At 51.5% G+C, this 20,963-nt stretch overlaps 6 protein-coding genes across 6 annotated transcripts; 3 read left to right on the forward strand and 3 right to left on the reverse strand.

Moving 5' to 3' along the window:
- Window positions 1–305: 305 nt before the first annotated feature.
- N7477_005816 (inorganic phosphate transporter) lies at window positions 306–2,223 on the reverse strand (the record flags this gene model as incomplete). Its single annotated transcript, XM_056967479.1, has 4 exons — window positions 306–592; window positions 655–856; window positions 934–2,084; window positions 2,145–2,223. The coding sequence occupies 4 exons, from the start codon at window positions 2,221–2,223 to the stop codon at window positions 306–308; spliced, it is 1,719 nt and encodes a 572-aa protein (XP_056822233.1).
- Window positions 2,224–3,354: 1,131 nt separating this feature from the next.
- On the reverse strand, window positions 3,355–4,617 carry N7477_005817 (DUF92 domain-containing protein; the record flags this gene model as incomplete). Its single annotated transcript, XM_056967480.1, has 4 exons — window positions 3,355–3,678; window positions 3,734–4,094; window positions 4,151–4,356; window positions 4,432–4,617. The coding sequence occupies 4 exons, from the start codon at window positions 4,615–4,617 to the stop codon at window positions 3,355–3,357; spliced, it is 1,077 nt and encodes a 358-aa protein (XP_056822234.1).
- A 359-nt stretch (window positions 4,618–4,976) lies between these two features.
- On the reverse strand, window positions 4,977–6,407 carry N7477_005818 (ankyrin repeat domain-containing protein; the record flags this gene model as incomplete). Its single annotated transcript, XM_056967481.1, has 1 exon — window positions 4,977–6,407. The coding sequence occupies one exon, from the start codon at window positions 6,405–6,407 to the stop codon at window positions 4,977–4,979; it is 1,431 nt and encodes a 476-aa protein (XP_056822235.1).
- A 1,870-nt stretch (window positions 6,408–8,277) lies between these two features.
- N7477_005819 (sulfite reductase (NADPH) subunit beta) lies at window positions 8,278–13,036 on the forward strand (the record flags this gene model as incomplete). The annotated part of the gene is made up of 4 exons (XM_056967482.1): window positions 8,278–8,308; window positions 8,384–8,506; window positions 8,582–12,951; window positions 13,004–13,036. The coding sequence occupies 4 exons, from the start codon at window positions 8,278–8,280 to the stop codon at window positions 13,034–13,036; spliced, it is 4,557 nt and encodes a 1,518-aa protein (XP_056822236.1).
- A 1,727-nt stretch (window positions 13,037–14,763) lies between these two features.
- N7477_005820 (uncharacterized protein) lies at window positions 14,764–15,858 on the forward strand (the record flags this gene model as incomplete). Its single annotated transcript, XM_056967483.1, has 3 exons — window positions 14,764–15,247; window positions 15,304–15,569; window positions 15,640–15,858. The coding sequence occupies 3 exons, from the start codon at window positions 14,764–14,766 to the stop codon at window positions 15,856–15,858; spliced, it is 969 nt and encodes a 322-aa protein (XP_056822237.1).
- A 612-nt stretch (window positions 15,859–16,470) lies between these two features.
- Window positions 16,471–20,682, forward strand: N7477_005821 (DNA-directed RNA polymerase; the record flags this gene model as incomplete). Its single annotated transcript, XM_056967484.1, is given in 3 exon segments — window positions 16,471–17,289; window positions 17,352–18,656; window positions 18,670–20,682. The coding sequence occupies 3 exon segments, from the start codon at window positions 16,471–16,473 to the stop codon at window positions 20,680–20,682; spliced, it is 4,137 nt and encodes a 1,378-aa protein (XP_056822238.1).
- Between the last annotated feature and the right edge of the window lie 281 nt (window positions 20,683–20,963).

A 20,963-nucleotide genomic window follows, 5' to 3' on the forward strand; every position in this document is an offset into this window, starting at 1 on the left:
AGTATCCACAACTCAGGCTGACTAGAATGAAAGTATTTGATCTAGGTGGATGCAGACCTTGTGCCCTTCATCCACCTACAATCCACAAGCTGTTAGACGGCCTCGCCCCGGAAAATGTTTAATTTCAGAATACATGTGAATAAAGAGCCGATCATTTGATTAAAAAACTTTTATACCGTATTTGCGTATTTGCGTATATGCATGATGCATGATGCAATTAAGTGCAGAAATTATCGTGAAAAAAAAATCTATCAACGAACCAAAGAAACTAAGGCTACAACCTTTCCAATCAGGCTGAAGTCATATTAAGACCAGTGAGGTGCGTTGATGAACAGACCCATAAGACAACCACCAATGGTACCGGCAATGGGGATGGTCATGATCCAGGCAAGGAGCAAGAGCCCGACACGCTGGAAGTTGACTGCCTTCAGGGTACCGTTGCACAGACCGACACCGACGGTGGCACCGGTAATACACATAGAGGTGGAGACGGGAAGGGAGTATTGTGAGAAGACCAGGACGGTGATGGCGGCGCCGAGTTCCATCGAGGAGCCACGGCTGGGGGAGTGGTAGGTGATCTTGTTACCCATGACTAGAAGAAGGTTAGTGAGTGGTTTTTTAGGGTATCAGGTTGTGGGGTTTGCGGTGACTTACCCTTCATGATGTTGTAACCGTAGGTAATGAGACCGATCGAAATGCAAATAGCCAGAACAGCGAGCTGCCAGACGGGAACGGGGGCCTTGGAGGAGACGGGGTCGCCGGTCGACCAGGCGGAGTAGATAGCAGCCCAGGGGCCGACGGAGTTACCGATATCGTTGGCACCGTGAGCGAAGGAGGCAGTGCAGGCAGTCAAGACCTGGACGAAGGAGTAGGTGTGCTCGACCTCATTAGGATACTTCTCGGCGGCATCGTAGACACGCTTCATGCGCTCACCCTTGGGGTACCGGCAATACCGCTCTGAGCGGTGTGAATGTCGTAGTGAGCACCATAGGTGAGACCGACGACGATCTTAGGGGGAATGCGCTTGAACATGGTGATGATGTTGCGGATTTCGTAGATCTCGCCGGAGCCCATGGGGTGATCGCGGAGGAAGCGCAGAGCCCAACCCAGAGGACCCCTGCCCTTGAGGAGCTTCGCGTGGTGCTTGGCCTCGGACTGGGCCATGATCTCCTTGTAGGTCAGCTGAGTAGCCTCAGCGGTGACGAGACCCTTCTCGTGGTCTCCGGTGGGAATGGAAGTGGTCTGAGCATCCTTGTCGATGGAACCGTGGGTGTGGGTGGAAACGGCATAGTCATCCTCATCCTGAACAACGGCGTAGTTGGGGACCTTGGCTGTCTCACCATCGGCGGGAGCAGGACGCTTCCAGAGGAGAGGACCGTAGATCACCATCCACCACTTGACAGTGTAATCTTTCTTGATAACGCGAGCGTGGACGAAGGGAAGGAAGAAAAGAGCAGACAAGATGAAGACACCACCACCGGTGCCCAGGGTCACGGCAGCAATGTACCAGGAGGGCTTCTTGCTCAGTCCCAGGTTGGGGGAACCCTTGTAGACAATTGACAGGGTACAGACGGTAGCAGCAACGAGGAACCAGAAGGGAGAGCTGAAGACGGCCCAGGGAACGGGGTTCTTGCGCATGTGGACGATAACCTTGATGAGCATGAAGATGATCGCAGCGAAGCCACCAGAAATGACAGGGGCCATTCCAAGACCAGCGAAGATAGCACCCAGACCCTTTCCGTCATTCCATCCCCACTGAACCTTGGAAGCACCAGCAGTGGCAACACCAACACCAGCGACAGCCGAGATGAGAGAGTAGGTAGATGAGACGTGAGCGGAGTGACGAGTACACCACATCACCCAGGACGAGGCAGCAGCCAGGGCACAGGTGAAGGCGAGCATCTGAACACCGGCATCACCCTTGAAGGCCGATGTGGGAATGATACCGTTTTTGATAGTATCAGCAGTACGGGAGCCGACAGTCACAGCGCCGAGGAATTCGAAGATGGTGCCGAGAACCATAGCCTGTCTGTAGGAGATGGATCGCGAGGAGACACTGGTAGCCCAAGAGTTGGCAACATCGTCTACATCAGTCAGTATTAAGCCCTTCCAAATCATATCGCAAAATGCAGTTCTATACTCACTTGCACCGTTGTTATAGGCATCTAGCATGGCAAACAGAGTACCAATAGCAAAGATGTAATCATACTCGTGGAGATACATCTTGACGATGAAGCGCCAATTCAGCCAAGTTTCAGGGATCAACGTTGAGAAGTACGAATTGAGAAATCAGGAGAGGCATTTCAGGTCTTATGTACACGCGAGATATCTAGGTGAAAAATCGCCCCCATCGCATCGCATGGCACATACTTCGGCGAGAGCGAGACACGCGGTGCCCCAGGGCCATTTCCAGCTCGTTTACGGGGCAATTTCCCTTCGAACTAGCCCTCACTCCGACACACGTGCAGAGACGACTCGAATCCAGCCGTCGCGGTCATCGTTCACGGCCAGCTTGGCAGGTATCTAGTGTCAAAGTAACCTGCCCGGTGGCGGTCGAATGGGGTGTCGCTTGCGGGCGAAATCACGCAAGAGAAGGGTCGGCCAAGGCAACCAGGAACACAATGTGAGGGCTTAGGTGCTGAGAAGCAAAATTGGCGACCTTGGCGACCTTGGCAAATCTGGGCGATGGGAGGATTTATAGTAGTAAGTCCTAGTGAATTCCCGCTCCATTGGGGTGTAGTCCGAGGGCGGCTCTTGGCGGGGCCGCAGTGCAGGAGCCACACCGGGGCACTTGTCCCTATCATCACCGCGGATCCACCCACGTGGGGTGCTGGATAGGCTGTCAGCAACCCCGGACTTCGATTCTAGAAGTATTGCCTTATCAATGTTCATCTGCCACATTCGCTTGGCCAAGCATCTCAGGTCACAGTGTCTACCCTGCACGTGGGAAAGATGAAATACGCGCATAGCATGTAGCAAGGCAGAATGCAACTTTATCGGGAGATACGATACATGTCACGGAACGGGTCCCTGTGGATAGGCGTTCCAAGGTTAGTTCGGCATGTTGGACATGGGCGCCTCTCGAGCGAATGCGCGTGCTCGCGTGCTCCGATTTGGTCAGCTCTCGGTCATCGTGCTATGCCCTGGCCAGGACAATGTTTCTTGTGGCATGGTTCATTGTCAACGCCCTCTGAATTTGCTAGGCCGACCAATTGAGCCAACAGAGGATTGCTAGTAACCTCGTGACTTACACAAGTGTATCAAGGGGACTCAGAATGCCAAGTCCTCAGGCCCGAGGTTCGAGAACGCCTTGGATGCGCGTCTGCATCCCGTCCTGATTCTGTACAATCCAATTTAAACCCACAGTTCACGCACATCCACGCCCCAAACCCACTGTGCTATACACATGGCCCCCAAGCTCATGAGAGCCGCCATAAGAACGTTCACTCCATTATTGTCCAGCCAATCATGGCCAGTCTCAATCCGTCGGCTCTCGTGACCGTCGTGAGCTTGCCCGGCTTGAGTACCCACCGACTCGCCCAAGGCTCGCGTTCCTCGTAGAGTCGCCGTGTTCATGACGGCCTCGGTCTTGTGCAGTCGGGCGCTTCCCTCGGATGCGGCATTCTCCGGGGTTCCTGTAGTTGGCGCCCCTTTGGTGGATCCCGGATGAATGAGAACCTGTACAAGAGATGCATCAGAACTATCTCCATGTAATGGTCTTAAAAAGGCCCACCTTTCTGCCGCCACTTCCTTCGACAACTTTGCCACTGCGCTTATCCACAACACTCGCTTGTAAAAGTCCGCCCAGCACGCTGTCTAGGACACTTCCCATCAGACCCCAGAATGAGATGGCCATCGTCCACATAAGACGGTCATTAATACTCGACTCGGCGCAGAATGGAAGGAAAATGGCAGAAGTCAAAGCAATTGTGAAAGATCCCATCAGGCCAGCAACAAGACCCCAGGCAGTCACGCCACCATTGGTACCCGGAGGCACTTGGCGGAGGGTGAGGGATGTAATAAGGCGAGGGCTCGATTTAGAGAGGATTCCTAATTCAGAGGAGAATGTATCGGCAGCGGTAGCGGCATAGTTCCTAGAAGTCGTTTCTGTGAGCTGGTCCGCGGAGCTGAGAGCGCGCAGATCACTCACGCTACAACCCCCACCATCAGAACATCTGCAGAGCTATGACCAAAACAGGTCTGCGCGGGCAATCTGGCCAGGACCATTGTGTGCACAATGCTCAGAACCATCGCAACGCCCGAGTTTGCCAGCACCTGGATGTGGTTTCGTGGTCCTTCGCCCCCTTCAGCACCGGTCGCCGAGAGGGTCAAATGCGCTTTCACATCATGTTTTACCTAGTGTCGTCCGTCATTAGCTGCGTTCATATATTCTATATAGCCCTGAGAGCTGAAGGGTATCTTCAGTCTCACCTTGGTAGCTTTTGTTCCCCCATAGTAGAATACGGCGAGCAGCAAAAACGGTGTTGACCACGGGTGGAGGGCATGGGCGGTCGCAGAGATCGCGGCGACGATCAAGCCAAGAGGGGTGAGCGACTTACGAGCCCAGGCTCGATAGACGAGGGCGGCAACTGCTGTTAGGCCGATGATGGGCTTCATTGTACGTGGGGGAGTTATCGAGAGCTGTCTGAGCTGTCTGAGCTGTTAAAGTTGACGAAGACCGGACGGAGCTCGGGTGGGGCCCCATGATGTTAACATTCCTCTTCTAGCCGAATCGACGGTCTAATACAAAGGCTTCTAAATAAGCGACCGTGACTTATCCTTCGGACGTATCTGATCCCACGATATAACCTGGGAAACAAATAGCAAGGAAGAAAAAATTAAGAAAGAGCTCTGAAGAGATGCTCAAACATTTGTCAGCGAAAGCCAGAAAATCGAAAGTGAAGACTATTTTGATCTCTTCCCATTGAGTTCCATACTAATCTAGACTGCTTGGTTCAATTGATTCTTTGATCTATTTATGATCGTCCATCAAGCGGGCTTTCCCACAAATTCGAGCCGGCCGCATCATAAGCAGGGCTTGTTGGCTTGCAGCCTTTCTCGGCATGAGTTTCCGGTGTCCAGCCATCGTCATCGCGTCGTATTGGATTCACTTTCCCCGTGGCCATGAGCAGTCTGACCATCTCCACCTGGCGTCTTTGTGCAGCCCACATCAACGGTGTTTGGCCCCTATTATCCGGGGCATCGACAGTGACTTCGTCGCACGCGAGAAGTTGCTCAATAACATCGAGCGGGTCATGCTTGGCTGGCGCTCCACGTGGCCCCCGTTGCCATGGCTCTGCGTTCGGAGGATATCCTAGATCTGTTCTACCTCGTAGAAGATGGCGAATATCGGAGAGTGCCTGTGCCCAACCGTTGGTCTTGTTTTTGTTCGTATAGTATAAACCTCCGACGGCCAATGATAGGGGTGTCCTTCCCTCTTCATCCACGGAATTGAGGTCGACACGTCCCGTTTCCAGCAACACTCTGAAGGTATCGGGGCATCCGCTAAGGGCAGCCCAGGATAATGGCGTTCGGCCCATACAACACTTGGATTCTGGGTCCACTTTGCCGGTCGCAAGTAATAGGCTCACAGCTGCTGGCTCCCCACTCACTGAGGCATGGGATAACGGTGTACGTTGCATGATATCTCGGGTATCTGGATCAACCTGGCTAGAGCCTAGGAGTAACCTTATAATGCCCGTATGACCGAATTTTGCAGCATCGGAGAGTGGGGTCACCATGCTCATGTCTTTCACGTCGGGGTCGACATCTTCTCTATCGAGGAGTATACTGACAATATTTTCAAATCCTCTAGATACAGCGCAGTGAAGTGGCGTCCGGCCATACCTGTCTTTTGCGCTGGGATCTAGCCTGCCATCTTCTAACAATAGCTTCACAATGCTTCCATGTCCCTCGGATGCGGCACAAGAGAGCGGGCACTTTTCCCAGTATTCGTCTTCTTGGAATGAGACCTGCAAACACATCTTGACTAGATTCTCACTTCCCCCTTCTGAAGCTGCAGAGAGGCTGTCATGATCCAGCTTGAATCGCCCATCCTCCATCAAGATTTGTGCCATCTCTTCGTTTCCACTAGCGAGAGCCTCGTTCATCGGTGTTTTGTATTTGAGGTGATATAAATCTCCCATAAAATCGTCAAGGTCTTGTTGATTCGCCGACGGGTCGAGAATTGATTGAGTAAGAAGTATCTTCACAACCTCGTGGTGCCCTCGAGAAATTGCAATCTTGAGCGCTCTATCTCCACACCCGGCTGTCGCGTGGACGATACTCGGGTCGTGTTCCAGGAGGAGCTTGACTATCTCTTTATTGCCCTCTGCCGCGGTGAGTAGCAAAGGTCCATAGGATTCGTCTCTATTGTCACATTTAATGGTCGCCCCCAGCCACAGCATCGCTCGGGCCAAGTCTTGGTTGTTTCTCTGACATGCCCAAGTCAATACAGTATTAACTCGGTCTTTTTTGGTTCTATTGTATAGAATTTCTCGTAACTGAGGCAGGCTATGAAACAGTCGATGGCTCATCACGAACGCTTTGATGCCAGCTTGTGTTGGGATACGCTCTCCGATCATGCAGATGATCTCAATGGGTAGGTTTGAGAGCGACATACTTTTCGATTGGCTTGAGTTGGAAACTCTCGCCCAAGTGATCAGTTGCCAGAACCTTGTAAAAATATTGGGTGTTTATATATGAGGAAGTGACGTAAATAGAAATACCAAAGCCCAGGTGTTTTGGCGGGTGTGCCGTAATTAGTCAGAATCCCATCTGCGGCGTTCCCGATGCAAATTGACCTTTTTGTTTCGTTGACTCCAAGATCTACTCTATCGAATAATATAGCAACACTTACTGGGAGTTTCGCCACTCATACATCCTTGTCATGATGATTCTGAGCGATACTAGTAAGAAGAACTCTCGGCTTCCAGTGAATTGTAAATTTGTTCCACGTCCAGACTGAGTTTCTCTTTCTTGCCTTCGCCTACCATTCTGAAGGATATAGAATATAGGCAACGCATATCTGGATTATTGGTGGGTATATCGTGGGGAACTCAACATGTAATGAACTCCACTCAACACTGAGGTAAATGTTGAAGCATATATGCAGGGCCGTGCAAATCCTTAAAGCACCCATCATTAGCAAATATATATTGGAAAGAACCGTATCCAAGAACTCAATTTCAGTATTCAATATCAGATACCAATGAGAGGTGAACATGCAAAGCCGGTGTAATATGACCATGGACTCTCAGTTTAAAAACGTACTTTCTATTGCAAGAGGCATCGAAGTGCAGACGTCGATATGTTTTCTATGTAGATTAGGAAACATTGTGTAAGGTATTGGTACACTATTGCTGTTAGTCATCTTAACTTGATCGACTGGCCCAGTGGTTAAGGCGCCCGTCTTACACACGGGAGATCGCAGGTTCGAACCCTGCGTCGATCAGATCTTTTTTTTTCCATTTTTTTTTTTGCTTGGATTGCATCTAGAAACGGTCTTCTCTTGAGCTCAGCTGATTTGCACTGGTATTCTTTATTTCATGATTCAGCTTCGACTGTCAACTTTCGAATTTTATATCAATTGATCACGGAAATTAACTACGGATCGGGGTTTGCGCGATCACGCAATTTAGGGATCTGGCAGTCAAGTATATTCCTGGGCTTAATTGTGTTGAGCTCAAGGGCTTCTCGACCGAGAATCGGTAATCGCCGCTTTACTATTGGTAGCCGTGCGGTGAGTAAAGGCAGAAGGCAGAATTATCACTGTGAACGCTACACGAAGATGCAGAGGAAGCATATTGCGAGATGAACATATATCAAAACATCTAGATCTATAAGAAAGTCAAACAGATGCCGGCACTAAACTGTGCGCTGCAGGCTGAATTCCAGAAAAAAAGCAAAAGCCGGCGCTGACGTGCTCGCCGCCGGTCACGGGTCCCCGCACACTAGGCTGAGATCGGTAAGTTTGCAATGTTTGCAGAGCATTCTTGCTACGATGTCGTGATCGTGCGCCAATCAGAAGGCTGCTGATCTAACCCCGATGGCGGAGAACTGACTGGATGATGGGATGAAATCCCACGGTCAACTTTTTTTCCCCTTATAGATTGTTGGATCAGAGAGAACAGACATTGAGATTGTGTTGTTCCTTCTTTATCAATTTGCATCCATACGACGATTCACGTCAAGTGGGAAATCGCCGGGCGCCGACAAGCCTTATCCCGCGAGTGACTTCAGCCCACTTGAGCTGTGAACTCACAGCATTTGCCCGCCATGGCCTCCATTACAACTGCTGCTGATGCCGGTGAGCTATTTGTACGCCATGAAACTGAAGACCAATTGCTAACCTGTAAATTAAGTTGCGAGAATTGCCTACCAGGCCAGCGATGTTGTCCTCTCCGTCCAGCCTTCCTGCGGACGGACTCATTGTTCTCCAAGCCCCTCAAGGCCTTGAAGGCAAATAAGACCGCAAGCGCCATCTCAAGGGGCACTCCCGAGGTGGGTGAATTGCTATATGGCTAATCACGCGTCAATAAGCTAACTTGGCGACCAGGTGCAAGCCATTCGCTACAATGAGGACCCTCTGCTGTCTGCTTTCCACCCCTGCAAAAAGGCGAGACTGTGTCCGTCGTCACGAGCTCATCAATCTTACTTTCCTCCGTTCCTCACCTCTACCGTCTCGCCAACTTCCCCGTTGTCATTCATGTCGCTCTGGAGCCCACCCCGTTTCCCGATTACTCAGTAATCAGCTCCATCCGCCAATGCGGCTTCACATTCTTGCACTCCGAGACTGTACAGGAAGCTCAGGATATTGCCATTACCGCCCATGCGCTGGCGCTCAAGTCTGGAAAGGGTGTTATCCACTTCTTCGACCCCGCCAACTCCGCCAAGGATCCCGCTATTACTGCTGAGGACACCGATGTTGTGAAGAAGATTCTCAACCTGGGTGGAAATGTTGCGACTCACACTTCCTCCGGTACCGAGACTCTGTACGCCGAGTCTAGCCGCGTTGCTACTGTCTCTGCCGACGACTCGGAGGCTGCTCCTGCTGGCCAGGGTGAGACTTCCGCGAACTTCACTGTGCCTTCTCAGACACAGACCCCGTCGAACGTCAGCGTCGAAAACTCGTCCGTCGGCTCTTCCCGCCGCGACAGCAGTGCGGGAAGCGAGGCTCCTAGCTCTACCGCCACCACCGTGGACAACGCCAGTGTGCGTCCCGTCAATGCTGCCGATATCTTCGAGTGGACCTCCCAGATCTGGACTGCTTTGTCCAAAGAGGTGGGCCGTACTTACAGTGCCATCGAATACACTGGACCTGCTGATGCCAAGTCCGCCGTCTTCGTCTTCGGATCTTCCGGTGTCTTCGCTGATGCCCTGTCTCACCCCGAGGCTAACAGCGAGCTTGAGAACATTGGTCTCATCACTGCTCGCCTTTACCGCCCCTGGGTCGGTGGCCAGATCGTGAAATCTATCCCGGCATCAGTTGAGAAGATTGCCGTCTTGGAGCAGGTCCGCAAGACCACTAAGTGGGGTCCTTCATTCATGGACCTGTTGTCCAGCGTGACTCCCTCCACTGTCCGTGGTCAATCCCTCAAGGTCGTTGGATACCGTCTTGGATATGTTGAGCCCTCCACTGCTGTCCAGGCCCTCCGTGGTATTCTCCAGAACCTGCAGGCTTCCTCCCTGATTCAGAACCTGGAGATTGGTAGCTCCAATGCTCCCACCGCCGAGGAGTCACTTGAGCAGCCCCACATTGAGAATGCTTACATCAAGATCCTCAACCAGCTCTTCGGTGAGCGTCTTTACATTGCGAACCAGCTCGGTGCTGAGAACGCTGGTGTCTCGTCCACCATCGCTGCCAGCCCTGAGTATGGCTTTGGTTCTCTCCTTGCTCGCAAGGAGCACCGTGAGCGCTTCATCCGTGAAGTTGAGGAGGCCTCCAAGTCTAGCACCTTTGCAACTGATGTGCCTAAGGACTGGCTGTCCCGCTGGGCTCTGATTGCCAAGGAGGCTGCCAAGGCTAACAAGATCGCCCCCGAAGTCATTTCTCGCCTTTCCAATGACGGATCTAAGCTGTCCCGTGAGCTGCTCCAGTCAAAAAGGCTGTTCTTCGAGGAGTCCCAGTGGTTGATTGGCTCCGATGCCTGGGCCTACGATCTGGGTAACTCTGGTGTTCACCAGGTCCTCGCCTCTGGCGCCAATGTCAACATGTTGATCATTGATTCGAAGCCCTACTCCGAGCGCACCGCTGCTGATGCCACTCGCCGCAAGAAGGACATTGGTCTTTATGCTATGAACTTTGGCAACGCCTATGTTGCCTCGACTGCTGTGTACGGCTCTTACACACAGGTTCTTCAGGCTATGGCCGAGGCCGAGCAGTACAAGGGTCCCTCCGTTGTTGTCGCCTACCTTCCCTACCACCAGGAAGACGATTCAGCTCTTACTGTCCTCCAGGAGACCAAGAAAGCTATTGATCTTGGCTACTGGCCTCTGTATCGCTGGAACCCCGCGAACGAGGGTACGAGCGAGCCTAAGTTCGCTCTGGACTCCGAGCGCATCAAGCGCGAGTTGGAGGAATTCCTTCGCCGTGATAACCAGCTCACCCAAATCATGAACCGTCACCCGAAATACTCACCTGTGCTTTCTGAATCTTATGGCACCGAGGTCCGCGCCCTGCAGAAGCGCAAGGCCAAGGACTCATATGAGAAGCTTTTGGACGGCCTTTTCGGTGCTCCTCTTACCATTCTCTATGCATCGGACGGCGGTAACGCCCAGAACCTTGCCACTCGCCTTGGCAACCGTGGTCGCGCCAGAGGTCTAAAGACCATGGTGATGGCCATGGATGAGTACCCGTCCGACGACCTCCCTGCTGAAGAGAACGTTGTGTTCATCTCCAGTGTTGCTGGTCAGGGTGAGTTCCCTGTTAACGGTCGTGGTCTTTGGGAGCACATCAAGAACTCCGGTGATCTGGATCTGTCTTCCATCAACTATTCTGTCTTCGGTCTTGGTGACAGCCACTACTGGCCCCGCAAGGAGGACAAGATTTATTACAACAAGCCTGCCAAGGACCTTGATGCCCGCATTGCCTTCCTGGGTGGCCGTAAGCTGACCGATATTGGTCTCGGTGACGACCAGGATCCCGATGCATACCAGACTGGTTACTCCGAGTGGGAGCCGCGTCTTTGGAAGTCTCTGGGTGTCGACAAGGTTGAGGGCTTGCCCGAGGAGCCCGCTCCGATTACCAACGAGGACATCAAGATCCAATCGAACTTCTTGCGTGGAACAATCTTGGAGGGCCTTAGGGATGAGTCCACTGGTGCCATTTCTGCCAGCGACGCCCAGCTGACCAAGTTCCACGGTACTTACATGCAAGACGACCGTGATGTTCGTGACGAGCGCAAAGCCCAGGGTCTTGAGCCCGCTTATAGCTTTATGATTCGTTGCCGTCTTCCTGGTGGTGTTGCTACTCCCAAGCAGTGGCTGCAGATGGATGCCATCAGCAGCTCACATGGTAATGAGACCATGAAGCTCACAACCCGTCAGACTTTCCAGTTCCACGGTGTCATTAAACGCAAGCTTCGTGGCGCCATGCAGGCTATCAACGCGTCTCTGATGGATACTCTCGCTGCTTGCGGTGATGTAAACCGTAACGTTATGTGCAGTTCCCTCCCCGAGCTGTCTGACTTCCATCGCGAGACCTGGGCTTTGTCCAAGAAGATCAGTGAACATCTTTTGCCTTCGACCACAGCCTACCACGAGATTTGGCTGAAGGACGAGAATGACAAGAAGGTTCAGGTTGCTGGTGATGCCGTCGTCGACTTCGAGCCTCTCTATGGTCCCACCTACTTGCCCCGCAAGTTCAAGATCACCATTGCCATCCCTCCTCACAACGACACGGATGTTTACGCCCATGATATTGGCCTGATTGCCATCAAGGGTGCTGACGGCAAATTGGAGGGCTTCAACGTTCTTGCTGGTGGTGGTATGGGTACCACCCACAACAACAAGAAGACCTACCCCCAGACTGGTCGCATGTTCGGCTTCTTCCCCAAGGAGACCGTTCACCTTGCTTGTGAGAAGATCATGCTCGTCCAGCGTGATAACGGTGACCGCAAGAACCGTAAGCACGCTCGTCTCAAGTACACCATTGATGACATGGGTGTCGAGGTCTTCAAGAGCAAGGTCGAGGCTCTTCTGCCTGAGGGCTTGAAGTTCACCGAGCCCCGTCCCTTCAAGTTCGACTCCAACGTCGACACCTTCGGCTGGTTGAAGGACGAGAAGGGGTTGAACCACTTCACTTTCTTCATTGAGAACGGCCGTATCGAGGACACCGCGGAGTTCGCCATGCGCACTGGTCTCCGCGAGTTGGCTAAGCTCGGCAAGGGCGAGTTCCGTCTCACGGGTAACCAGCACTTGATCATCTCTAACGTCACTGACGAGGACCTGCCCCTGGTCAAGGAGCTCATGGCCAAGTACAAACTTGACAACACCAACTTCTCTGGCTTGCGTCTTTCCTCCTCAGCCTGTGTCGCTTTCCCTACTTGCGGTCTCGCTATGGCTGAGTCTGAGCGTTACCTGCCCGTCCTGATCTCCAAGCTCGAGTCCACTCTCGAGGAGAACGGCCTCGGCCGTGACAGCATTGTTATGCGTATGACCGGTTGCCCTAACGGCTGTGCCCGTCCCTGGTTGGCTGAGGTTGCTTTCGTCGGCAAGGCCTACGGCGCCTACAACATGTACCTGGGCGGTGGCTACCACGGCCAGCGCCTGAACAAGCTCTACCGCTCTTCCATCAAGGAAGACGAGATTCTCGAAATCATGAAGGATCTCCTCAAGCGTTATGCCCAGGAGCGTAACACTGATGGCGAGACGCCGGAGCGTTTCGGTGACTTCTGTATTCGCGCCGGCATCATCAAGGCGACCACCAACGGAACAAACTTCCATGAGGGTGTAAGTGATTCTTTCTAAGATCTACCAAACCTGGATACTAACTTCTCCATAGGTCGCGGAAGAGGAAGAGGAAGAAGAGGAGTAAATGTTTACACCGAATATATCCAACGTGTTATGAGTACCACGGGAAACCCAAAATCTTGTTCATTTTGTTTTGCGATAATATCTATGTCTCTTGATGCCTTTAGACGCATTGTTCCTTACGAACGAAGGGATTGCTTGTGCGAAACATTGCTGATATCTCTCTGTTCTTGTCTTTATTCTACCCTTCATGAACTTATGGATGTTTCCATGAACAATCTGCTAGAATGCGTCATATCACAATCCTATGTTCAAAGAAACTTCCTAGAGCCGGGCCCAGAAGATGTCATCATTTAATTTCAATAGGCAGTCGTTACTATGTCCCCGGGCGCTTTCAAAGAAAGTCATAACCAACACACTGCCTGCGAGGACTCAGGACGAATAGACAAACATATCAACAGACGTCCGAAGAATCATCTGGGAATAGCCTGGGGAGGACTGAGAAGATGACTTCCACAGTTGATTCGGCGTAGCAGAGGTTATCTCCGTCGTCTGGCTTCAGGGGCATCTCAGAGGTAGATCACTCTTCCTTCCTGCTTAGCACTCTCTTTGATAACGGTCTACGCAATATAAGTGGAAGGAAAACAATATTGAGAAAATAAAAATTTGATTGATTGATGTTTAAAAACCTGCTCGAGCCCCTCTTATCCCCACTGACGTTGAAAGCCAACAAACCACCACCGAACTGTCCTGCCCAGCCACACAGCACGTCACGGGCCACAGTCGTATTGGCCGGTTGAATTCTTTGGTAATACAAGATCAAGGTTACATGATCAGGTCGGGCCGATTAAATGCCCTGTGTCAAGACTGTGTCTGTCCGACCAGATGTCAAGGACGACTATATCAATAGTTGCGATGGTTTGCAAACAGACCGCAAGTCAGACCAGTATTTTGGTCCGGACCCCGATCTGAAATGCGACTGGTGTTCGAATGGTGTGTTCGAATGGATGGTGCATCATCGACAGTCTGCTCGACAGCTCCTTAGCCTAAGTGAGCGACTTTTCAGATGCGATACATGGTGCATAGAGAATATACCGGTCCCACACTTTTTGGTTGGCTATAACTCAAATGCTGTTCGTTCATTGTCGAATGGTGTATCCGACTGGGTAGTGCATAGAGAACATACCATCCTATCCTTTGGAATGGATATGACTCGTATGCTGCTTGTTCGTGTCCGAAGGGGTGTGTCCAACGGGCTCATCAACGGGCCCCTTTGGCAGCTCTCTAGCTTGGGGGGGCCCAGTCTCCTGGAGGGTCTGTGCTTAACATCACAGCGTGCTGGGGGTGGCACGAACGACTTTCAGTGCAGCCCATGCCCATGTGGTCTGGGAGGGAAGTGGGTGGTAAAGGATTGTTTCCAATGCAGCGAAGACAGGCTTGGTCTCGAGCAGGGGTTTGCGTCTCTCACGCTAGGAAGGCACTGAGATTGAACTCAATGGGGAAAGCATGCAAGGATGGGAGGGAGGACGGGTAATAATTTCCCACGGCATGACTTTCAAGTCCTCGAAGAAGAGAAAATAGATTCCAGGGGCACCGTGATTATCATGATACTCGAAGAAAAGGCGGTGAAAGGAGCTATTTTTCTGCCAAGGTTCCCCGCTTATCCAATCCGATAACCGCTAGAAAAAAAGACAAGACTTGAGGGACAGGCATCTTCCTGCCTCACCACGTTCTCCAATTATTCAATTTTGCTTCGTTATTTGCCGGAGGTCACTGAGAAAGATTTTCACCATGAGTCCCATCGATGACGATCCGGTGATCGCCTCGTACGACATTGTCCTGACTGACTCAGACATCTCTCGCTACGTCTTTCAATACCTCGACCGACCTGCAAAACTCCCTTACAATGCGCGCAGGGGACAGAAGCCTGTCTCACTACGAATGAAACCTGGCACCGGCATGGTGGAGATCGAGGTTCCCATCCAGACCCGAGGCACTTACGACGTGGCAAAGGGCCTCAAATACGGCGATGCGATGAAGAAGAGTCGCGCCAATCGTGATGGTGGTGCCTTTGGAATGGCTGGTGGCTTCAGCTCTGGAAGTCTCGCCGGTGGTGGAGGCCGAGTCAAGGCTGAAGGGAGCGGCGACGTTGAAGTGCTGGACAATAGGAAGATGGTGGACCCGTCGTCATTGGTCACTACCCAGGCTCTTGGAGGTCGCATTAAGCCCCAGGAAGAAGGAGACCCCGTCTACATGCTCGCTACATTCAAAGGAAGTGAGTGTGCAGTGTTCTGGTGGTTCTGTGATCCATACGCTAACAGCTATACCTAGAAAACCTGCACCTCTCCCCGGTCTCTGCAGTTGTCCAATTACATCCCCAGCTTCACCATCTGGATGCGATGGATGAAGCTCCCAAGGGCCGTGGCTCCAAGGGCAAAAAAGACGACGAAGATCGCCCGGCGGAGCCCGAGGCGCGTGCTATTGATGTGAAAATCAAGGGTGCCGAAGATGGAGGCGCCGTGCTGCAGGGAAACCTGGAGCTTCTGAAAAAGATGCAAGAGGAGAGATGGAAGAAATTCGAGTGGGTAGATGCCGAGGTATGTTTAATTCACCAATGCGACCTTCACGTTGAATGGTGAATGATAGCTAAATGAAACTTCATTTTAGACCGAGGATTCATGGTACACATATGAGAATTACATGATGAACCCGAACGTTGACGAACTGCCACAACTTGAAGCGATCATCAACAGTGAAGACTATCTTGATGGAATGAGTGCTCCTCGGATTGATCCCGCACGGCCGGAAATGACGGGATGGGCCATGAAGCAAAACCGGCAGAGGCAAAAAGAGAGACCGTCAGACGGCGAGGATGAAGAGGGGTGATACTCCCATAGATTTAAAAGCTCAATTGCACATGATATCAATTCAAACCGCTTTTCTGATTCATCAACATGTCCGACCTCTGTGACTACAAGGTCAGACGATGTATTACACATTCTCTTTGAGCGTATAGCACATGCCTATCAAAATGCCCATCTGTCCGGGGTCTGAATGTGATACAGAATCACCCCTCTCCAGTTCCTAAAGCTCTATCTAGCTTCAATATTTTGAGTGTTGCCACCTGTATTGTGATCCGCCAATCGGACATGCGATTAGATCGGATAAGGTCACGTGAAGTCACGCGTTCCGCGACGCTTTTTTTCCGCCGAGTCTCCGTTCGCTCTCGTGCTCAACATCCCTTTTGATTCTCACCCGTGCCTTTCCTTTTCTGTCCTTTTTCTACTCAGGTTGAGGCTGCGGGACGGCATCCAAAAAAAATTTCGATAGAACCGTCGTCCAAGTCTCTATCTTTGTGACCAGCGGAATCGTTTAGTCGCTTCCCCTGCATCAGCTGTCACATTTTGTCCTCATGCTATCCATCTAATCTTCCTCTCATCGATTTGCATTTACCTATTCTTGTGTTTAATCCTCGTTTGTTGAAGCGCCATATGCATCATGTTGTCACGAGTGGCCCGTCAGAAAAATGCCCTCTTCCACCTCCGGAAGGCTAACGCCCATCGGGCGTTGGCTGGCTCCTCGATGCTGCGTCTTCATTCCAGTTCCAGCTTCTCGAGCCCGATCCTTAACTCGCAAAACACATCGACTCAGACCCGACACCGACGACCATCTTTCCAGTCCCAGCGCAATCTCGCTACAGCAACTGACCATTCTGTCCTCGACCAGGGATCCTACATGCCTTTGGACGACACTCCCTACTCCGCATCCATGGATATCAAAAGTCCCTTCGACAAGCCGGCTTTCGGAATGACCACTCCTTTTGATTCATCCTCCCTGGTCATCCTCGATGAGACTCCCCAGTCTCAGCCGAAAGTCCACCGCAAAGTCAGAGGTATTGGTGGTGATCAGGAGGAGATGCTGGCGAACTTCGACATGTCGATGAAGGTTGGCCGGTTCGATCGAGCTGCAGCATTGCTCAGTCGCTTGGGTGCTAATTTCGCTATTGGCTCCCCTGAATACCTAGCCCTCCACAACCGTTACCTGAAGGAGATGGTTTCCCATATGATCATCACTCGACAAGATTACATGGTCCTGCCTTTACAAAAGTGGTTTGAGGTGGATATGCCCGCGGCTGGTGTCTTTGCCAACGCCGAGACTTTCGCAGTCATGATTCGCATGGCATTGCGCATGTTCCACGGAGGCAAGCGGGAGAGAGCGGTGCGACGGTACTGGGAACTGGCGAAGAAGGTGGACCTTCACGAAGAACTTCTGGCAGTTGAGGTTCTCACTGATTTGGATCTCGGAGAGCTGTCCAAGGTTTGTATCCTTTCGATTTATTGGAAAAATGTTCGAAATTCACTAATTCTTTCGCTTTTAAGATCTGCTGGTACGACCTACGTCAACCATCCCTTGACCATTTTAATCTCGACGATACTACAACACAAGAGCAAGCAATTGCAGTTGAGAACGAGGTTGCGGATGTCCTTGCGGCTGAACAAAAAGGTCTTGGTCTCTCGTCCTTGAAGGAGTCGCTTTCCTTATTCTCAGATAACTCTCAAGTCACTATTCCGGAGAACTTTGAGGGTACCGAGGAAGAGAAGGAGTATCTTGTTACCAAGCTCAGACAGCAAAGGCTCGAAGCCGATACGATCAAAGCAGCCACAGCCCGCTGGCGCGCCGAATTCGATGAAAGGACAAAGGCTGGCTTGGATGTGAGTTCGGGAAAGAGAAATGTGAATGCTGTGATGAGTCAATGGCACACCGATCTCGTGGCCGCTATCAAGGAGGAAATTCAATTTGCTACAAAGGCCGAGACAGAGCCAGTCCGGACTCGTGAAGCAAAGGAACGTCTTGAATACGGTGTGTATCTGCAGTCTCTGGACGCCGAAAAATTATCAGCCATCACGATTCTGGCTGTGATGTCTGTTTTCAGCCGAGGAGGAATGGAGAAGGGAATCAAGCTCTCCACCCTTGCGTCATTTATCGGCCGTGAGGTCCAGGATGAGTTGATTGCGCAGGCTTACATCAAGAAGAGCGCGAGCTCGGATACTCGACGCACACAAATGCTCAAGGACATGCTCGCAGGGCGCAAGGGCAAAGACGGCCGACCCCGATGGAGACACCTGGTTGAATCAGTGACCCACGAGGACCCTGAGTTGCACTGGGGCCAGCGAACCACAGTCAGAGTTGGAGCAGTTTTGATGAAGTTACTATTCGATGTCGGCAAAGTTACTGTTCGGAACAAAGACGCCAAAGCTGGTGAAGCGAAGACTATCGTGAAACCTGCCTTTTTGCATGCATACGAAATCACATTTGGAAAACGTCTCGGTCTCATCCACATGCACCCCGAGATCGTCAGAATGGTGGCCAAGGAGCCTCCTGCGGAACTCATTGGTCGTCATCTTCCCATGGTATGCAAGCCTAAGCCATGGACAGGCCTCAAGGAGGGCGGATATATGCTTTATCAGAGCAACATTATTCGTACAACACCTGGCGAGTCTTTGCAACCAGCCTATATCAAAGCCGCCTTGGAACAGAATGGCCTTGAAGCAATCCGAGATGGTCTCAATGTGCTTGGAAACACCGGGTGGGTAATCAACAAAGAGGTCTTTGAGGTCATGCTGGAAGCCTGGAACAAGGGCGATGCTCTTGCGAGTCTAGCACCTCTTGAACCAGATCTTCCGGTACCCCCCTAAGCCTGCCACTGATGCGGGCTATGATGCCGAGAAGAAATGGCAGACTCTCATGCGTGAAATGGAGAATCTTCGGGCAGGATATCATTCAGTGCGATGTTTCCAGAACTTTCAGTTGGAAGTGGCGCGCGCTTTCCGCAACGAGACGTTCTATTTGCCTCACAACCTTGATTTCCGTGGACGAGCTTACCCCCTGCCACCTTACCTCAACCAGATGGGCGCCGATAACTCTCGAGGTCTCCTCTTATTCAGTGAGGCCAAGCCGCTTGGCGTCAGTGGTCTGCGTTGGCTGAAAATCCAAATTTCCAACCTGGCTGGATTTGACAAGGCAAGCATGTCTGAACGTGAACAATTCGCTATGGACCATCTTGACGATATTCTCGACTCTGCCAACAATGGTCTTAACGGCAAACGGTGGTGGCTGAAGGCCGAAGATCCATGGCAGTGCTTGGCAGCTTGCTTCGAACTCCGCAATGCTCTACGTTGCGAAGATCCCACTACATACCTCTCTCGCTTGCCGATTCACCAGGACGGTTCTTGCAACGGTCTTCAACACTACGCTGCTCTAGGCGGTGACCTTGTTGGCGCCCAGCAGGTCAACCTCGAGCCCTCCGATCGGCCGTCTGATGTCTACACTGGTGTCTCCGAATTCGTGAAAGTTGCAGTGGCAAAAGATGCGGCTGAGGGTGTCGAGATAGCCAAGGTTCTTAACGGAAAAATCACCCGAAAGGTTGTGAAGCAGACGGTCATGACTAACGTCTACGGTGTAACTTTCATGGGTGCTATGCGCCAGGTCAGGAAGCAGCTGAATGATCACTATCCCGAACTCGATCCCGAAACGAAAAAGGCTGGTTCTTTGTACATCGCGGCGAAAATTTTCGAGGCCTTGGGATCCATGTTCAATGGAGCTCACGAGATTCAATACTGGCTCGGCGATTGTGCCAGCCGCATCACTCAGAGTCTAACCCCAGAGCAAGTCGAGGCTCTTGCAAATGAAGCATTGTTGCCCAACGGTGACTATGCCCCGGGTGACAAAAGCATTGCCAAACTTCTTGACCCAGCTAAGAAGTTCCGGTCCACTGTCATCTGGACCACACCTCTGGGACTCCCAGTTGTTCAGCCTTACCGCACCCGAAAGGCTCGTCGTGTGTCCACCAGTCTACAGGACCTTAACATTGTGGACGTTAACTCTGATGATGTGGTCTCCCGACGCAAGCAGCTGCAAGCATTCCCGCCAAACTTCATTCACTCCCTCGATGCGACACACATGATCATGTCTGCCAATGCTTGCAACAAAGCTGGCCTTGCTTTCTCCGCAGTCCACGATTCCTTCTGGACCCATGCTGGTGACGTCGACAAGATGAACTCAGTCCTTCGCGACGCGTTTGTCCAGTTGCACTCTGACGACATCATTGGGCGACTCGCCTCAGAGTTTAAAGTTCGTTATGGCAAGAACCTCTTCTTGGGCAAAATTTCGGCCTCCAGCAAGCTTGCTCGTGCTATCAAAGAAATGCGCAACAAGAAAGCATACCGATTGAAAAATACGAGACTCTTGGAGCTGATTGACGAGAACCGGCGTCAACAGCTCCTACGATCCGATGACCCAGCGGAACAGGCTGAAGGCCGTGCTATGGAAACTCCTGCCGCTCTTTTCGAGCAAATGGGATGCACGGCTGAAGATTTGATCATCTCCAACTCTCTTGGTGAGAACAAAGTTGGTCATATCCCCGAAGATCTCGAAGCCGCTGAGCGGAGACCTGATGCCGCCGGCATTGACCCCAATGACCCGGCTATTCAGAGCCTGTTCAATGAGGTTGATCTGATGGACTCGAAGTCAACATCGAAAGCTGATGCTGAAGATCTCAATGACTCAGTCGAGGTTACTGAGAAGAAGTCCAAAAAGAGTAGCGGATCGGCGCCTGTCTGGTTGTGGTTGCCAATGAGCTTCCGTGACGTGCCCAAGAAGGGCGACTGGGATTTGACCCGTATTCGCCGCAGTGAATACTTCTTTTCTTGAAATTTTTTCTCCTTTTGCGGAGACCGTCATGCATTAGGTTGGAGTTGTTACACTACATTTGGATTCATGCGATCGGGTTGTCGTTCGACTGTATATTACGTCTTTCCTGGCAGATGGCCGCCAGGACGCATTTCTTTTTGCATATGTACATTATGCCTACGATTCTATGCATCAGTAGCGAAAAAGTAAATAATACTCATTATTATACAATTCAATCTTTCATTCTTAGTCAGCTTTGGCAATTTATTGGATCTGAAAGTCCAATAGAAGACATCTCAAAA

This window comes from Penicillium maclennaniae, assembly GCF_028827695.1.
Source record: "Penicillium maclennaniae strain IBT 15551 chromosome Unknown utg000005l:1.0-2652337.0:1.0-2654196.0, whole genome shotgun sequence".
Taxonomy (NCBI): domain Eukaryota; kingdom Fungi; phylum Ascomycota; class Eurotiomycetes; order Eurotiales; family Aspergillaceae; genus Penicillium; species Penicillium maclennaniae.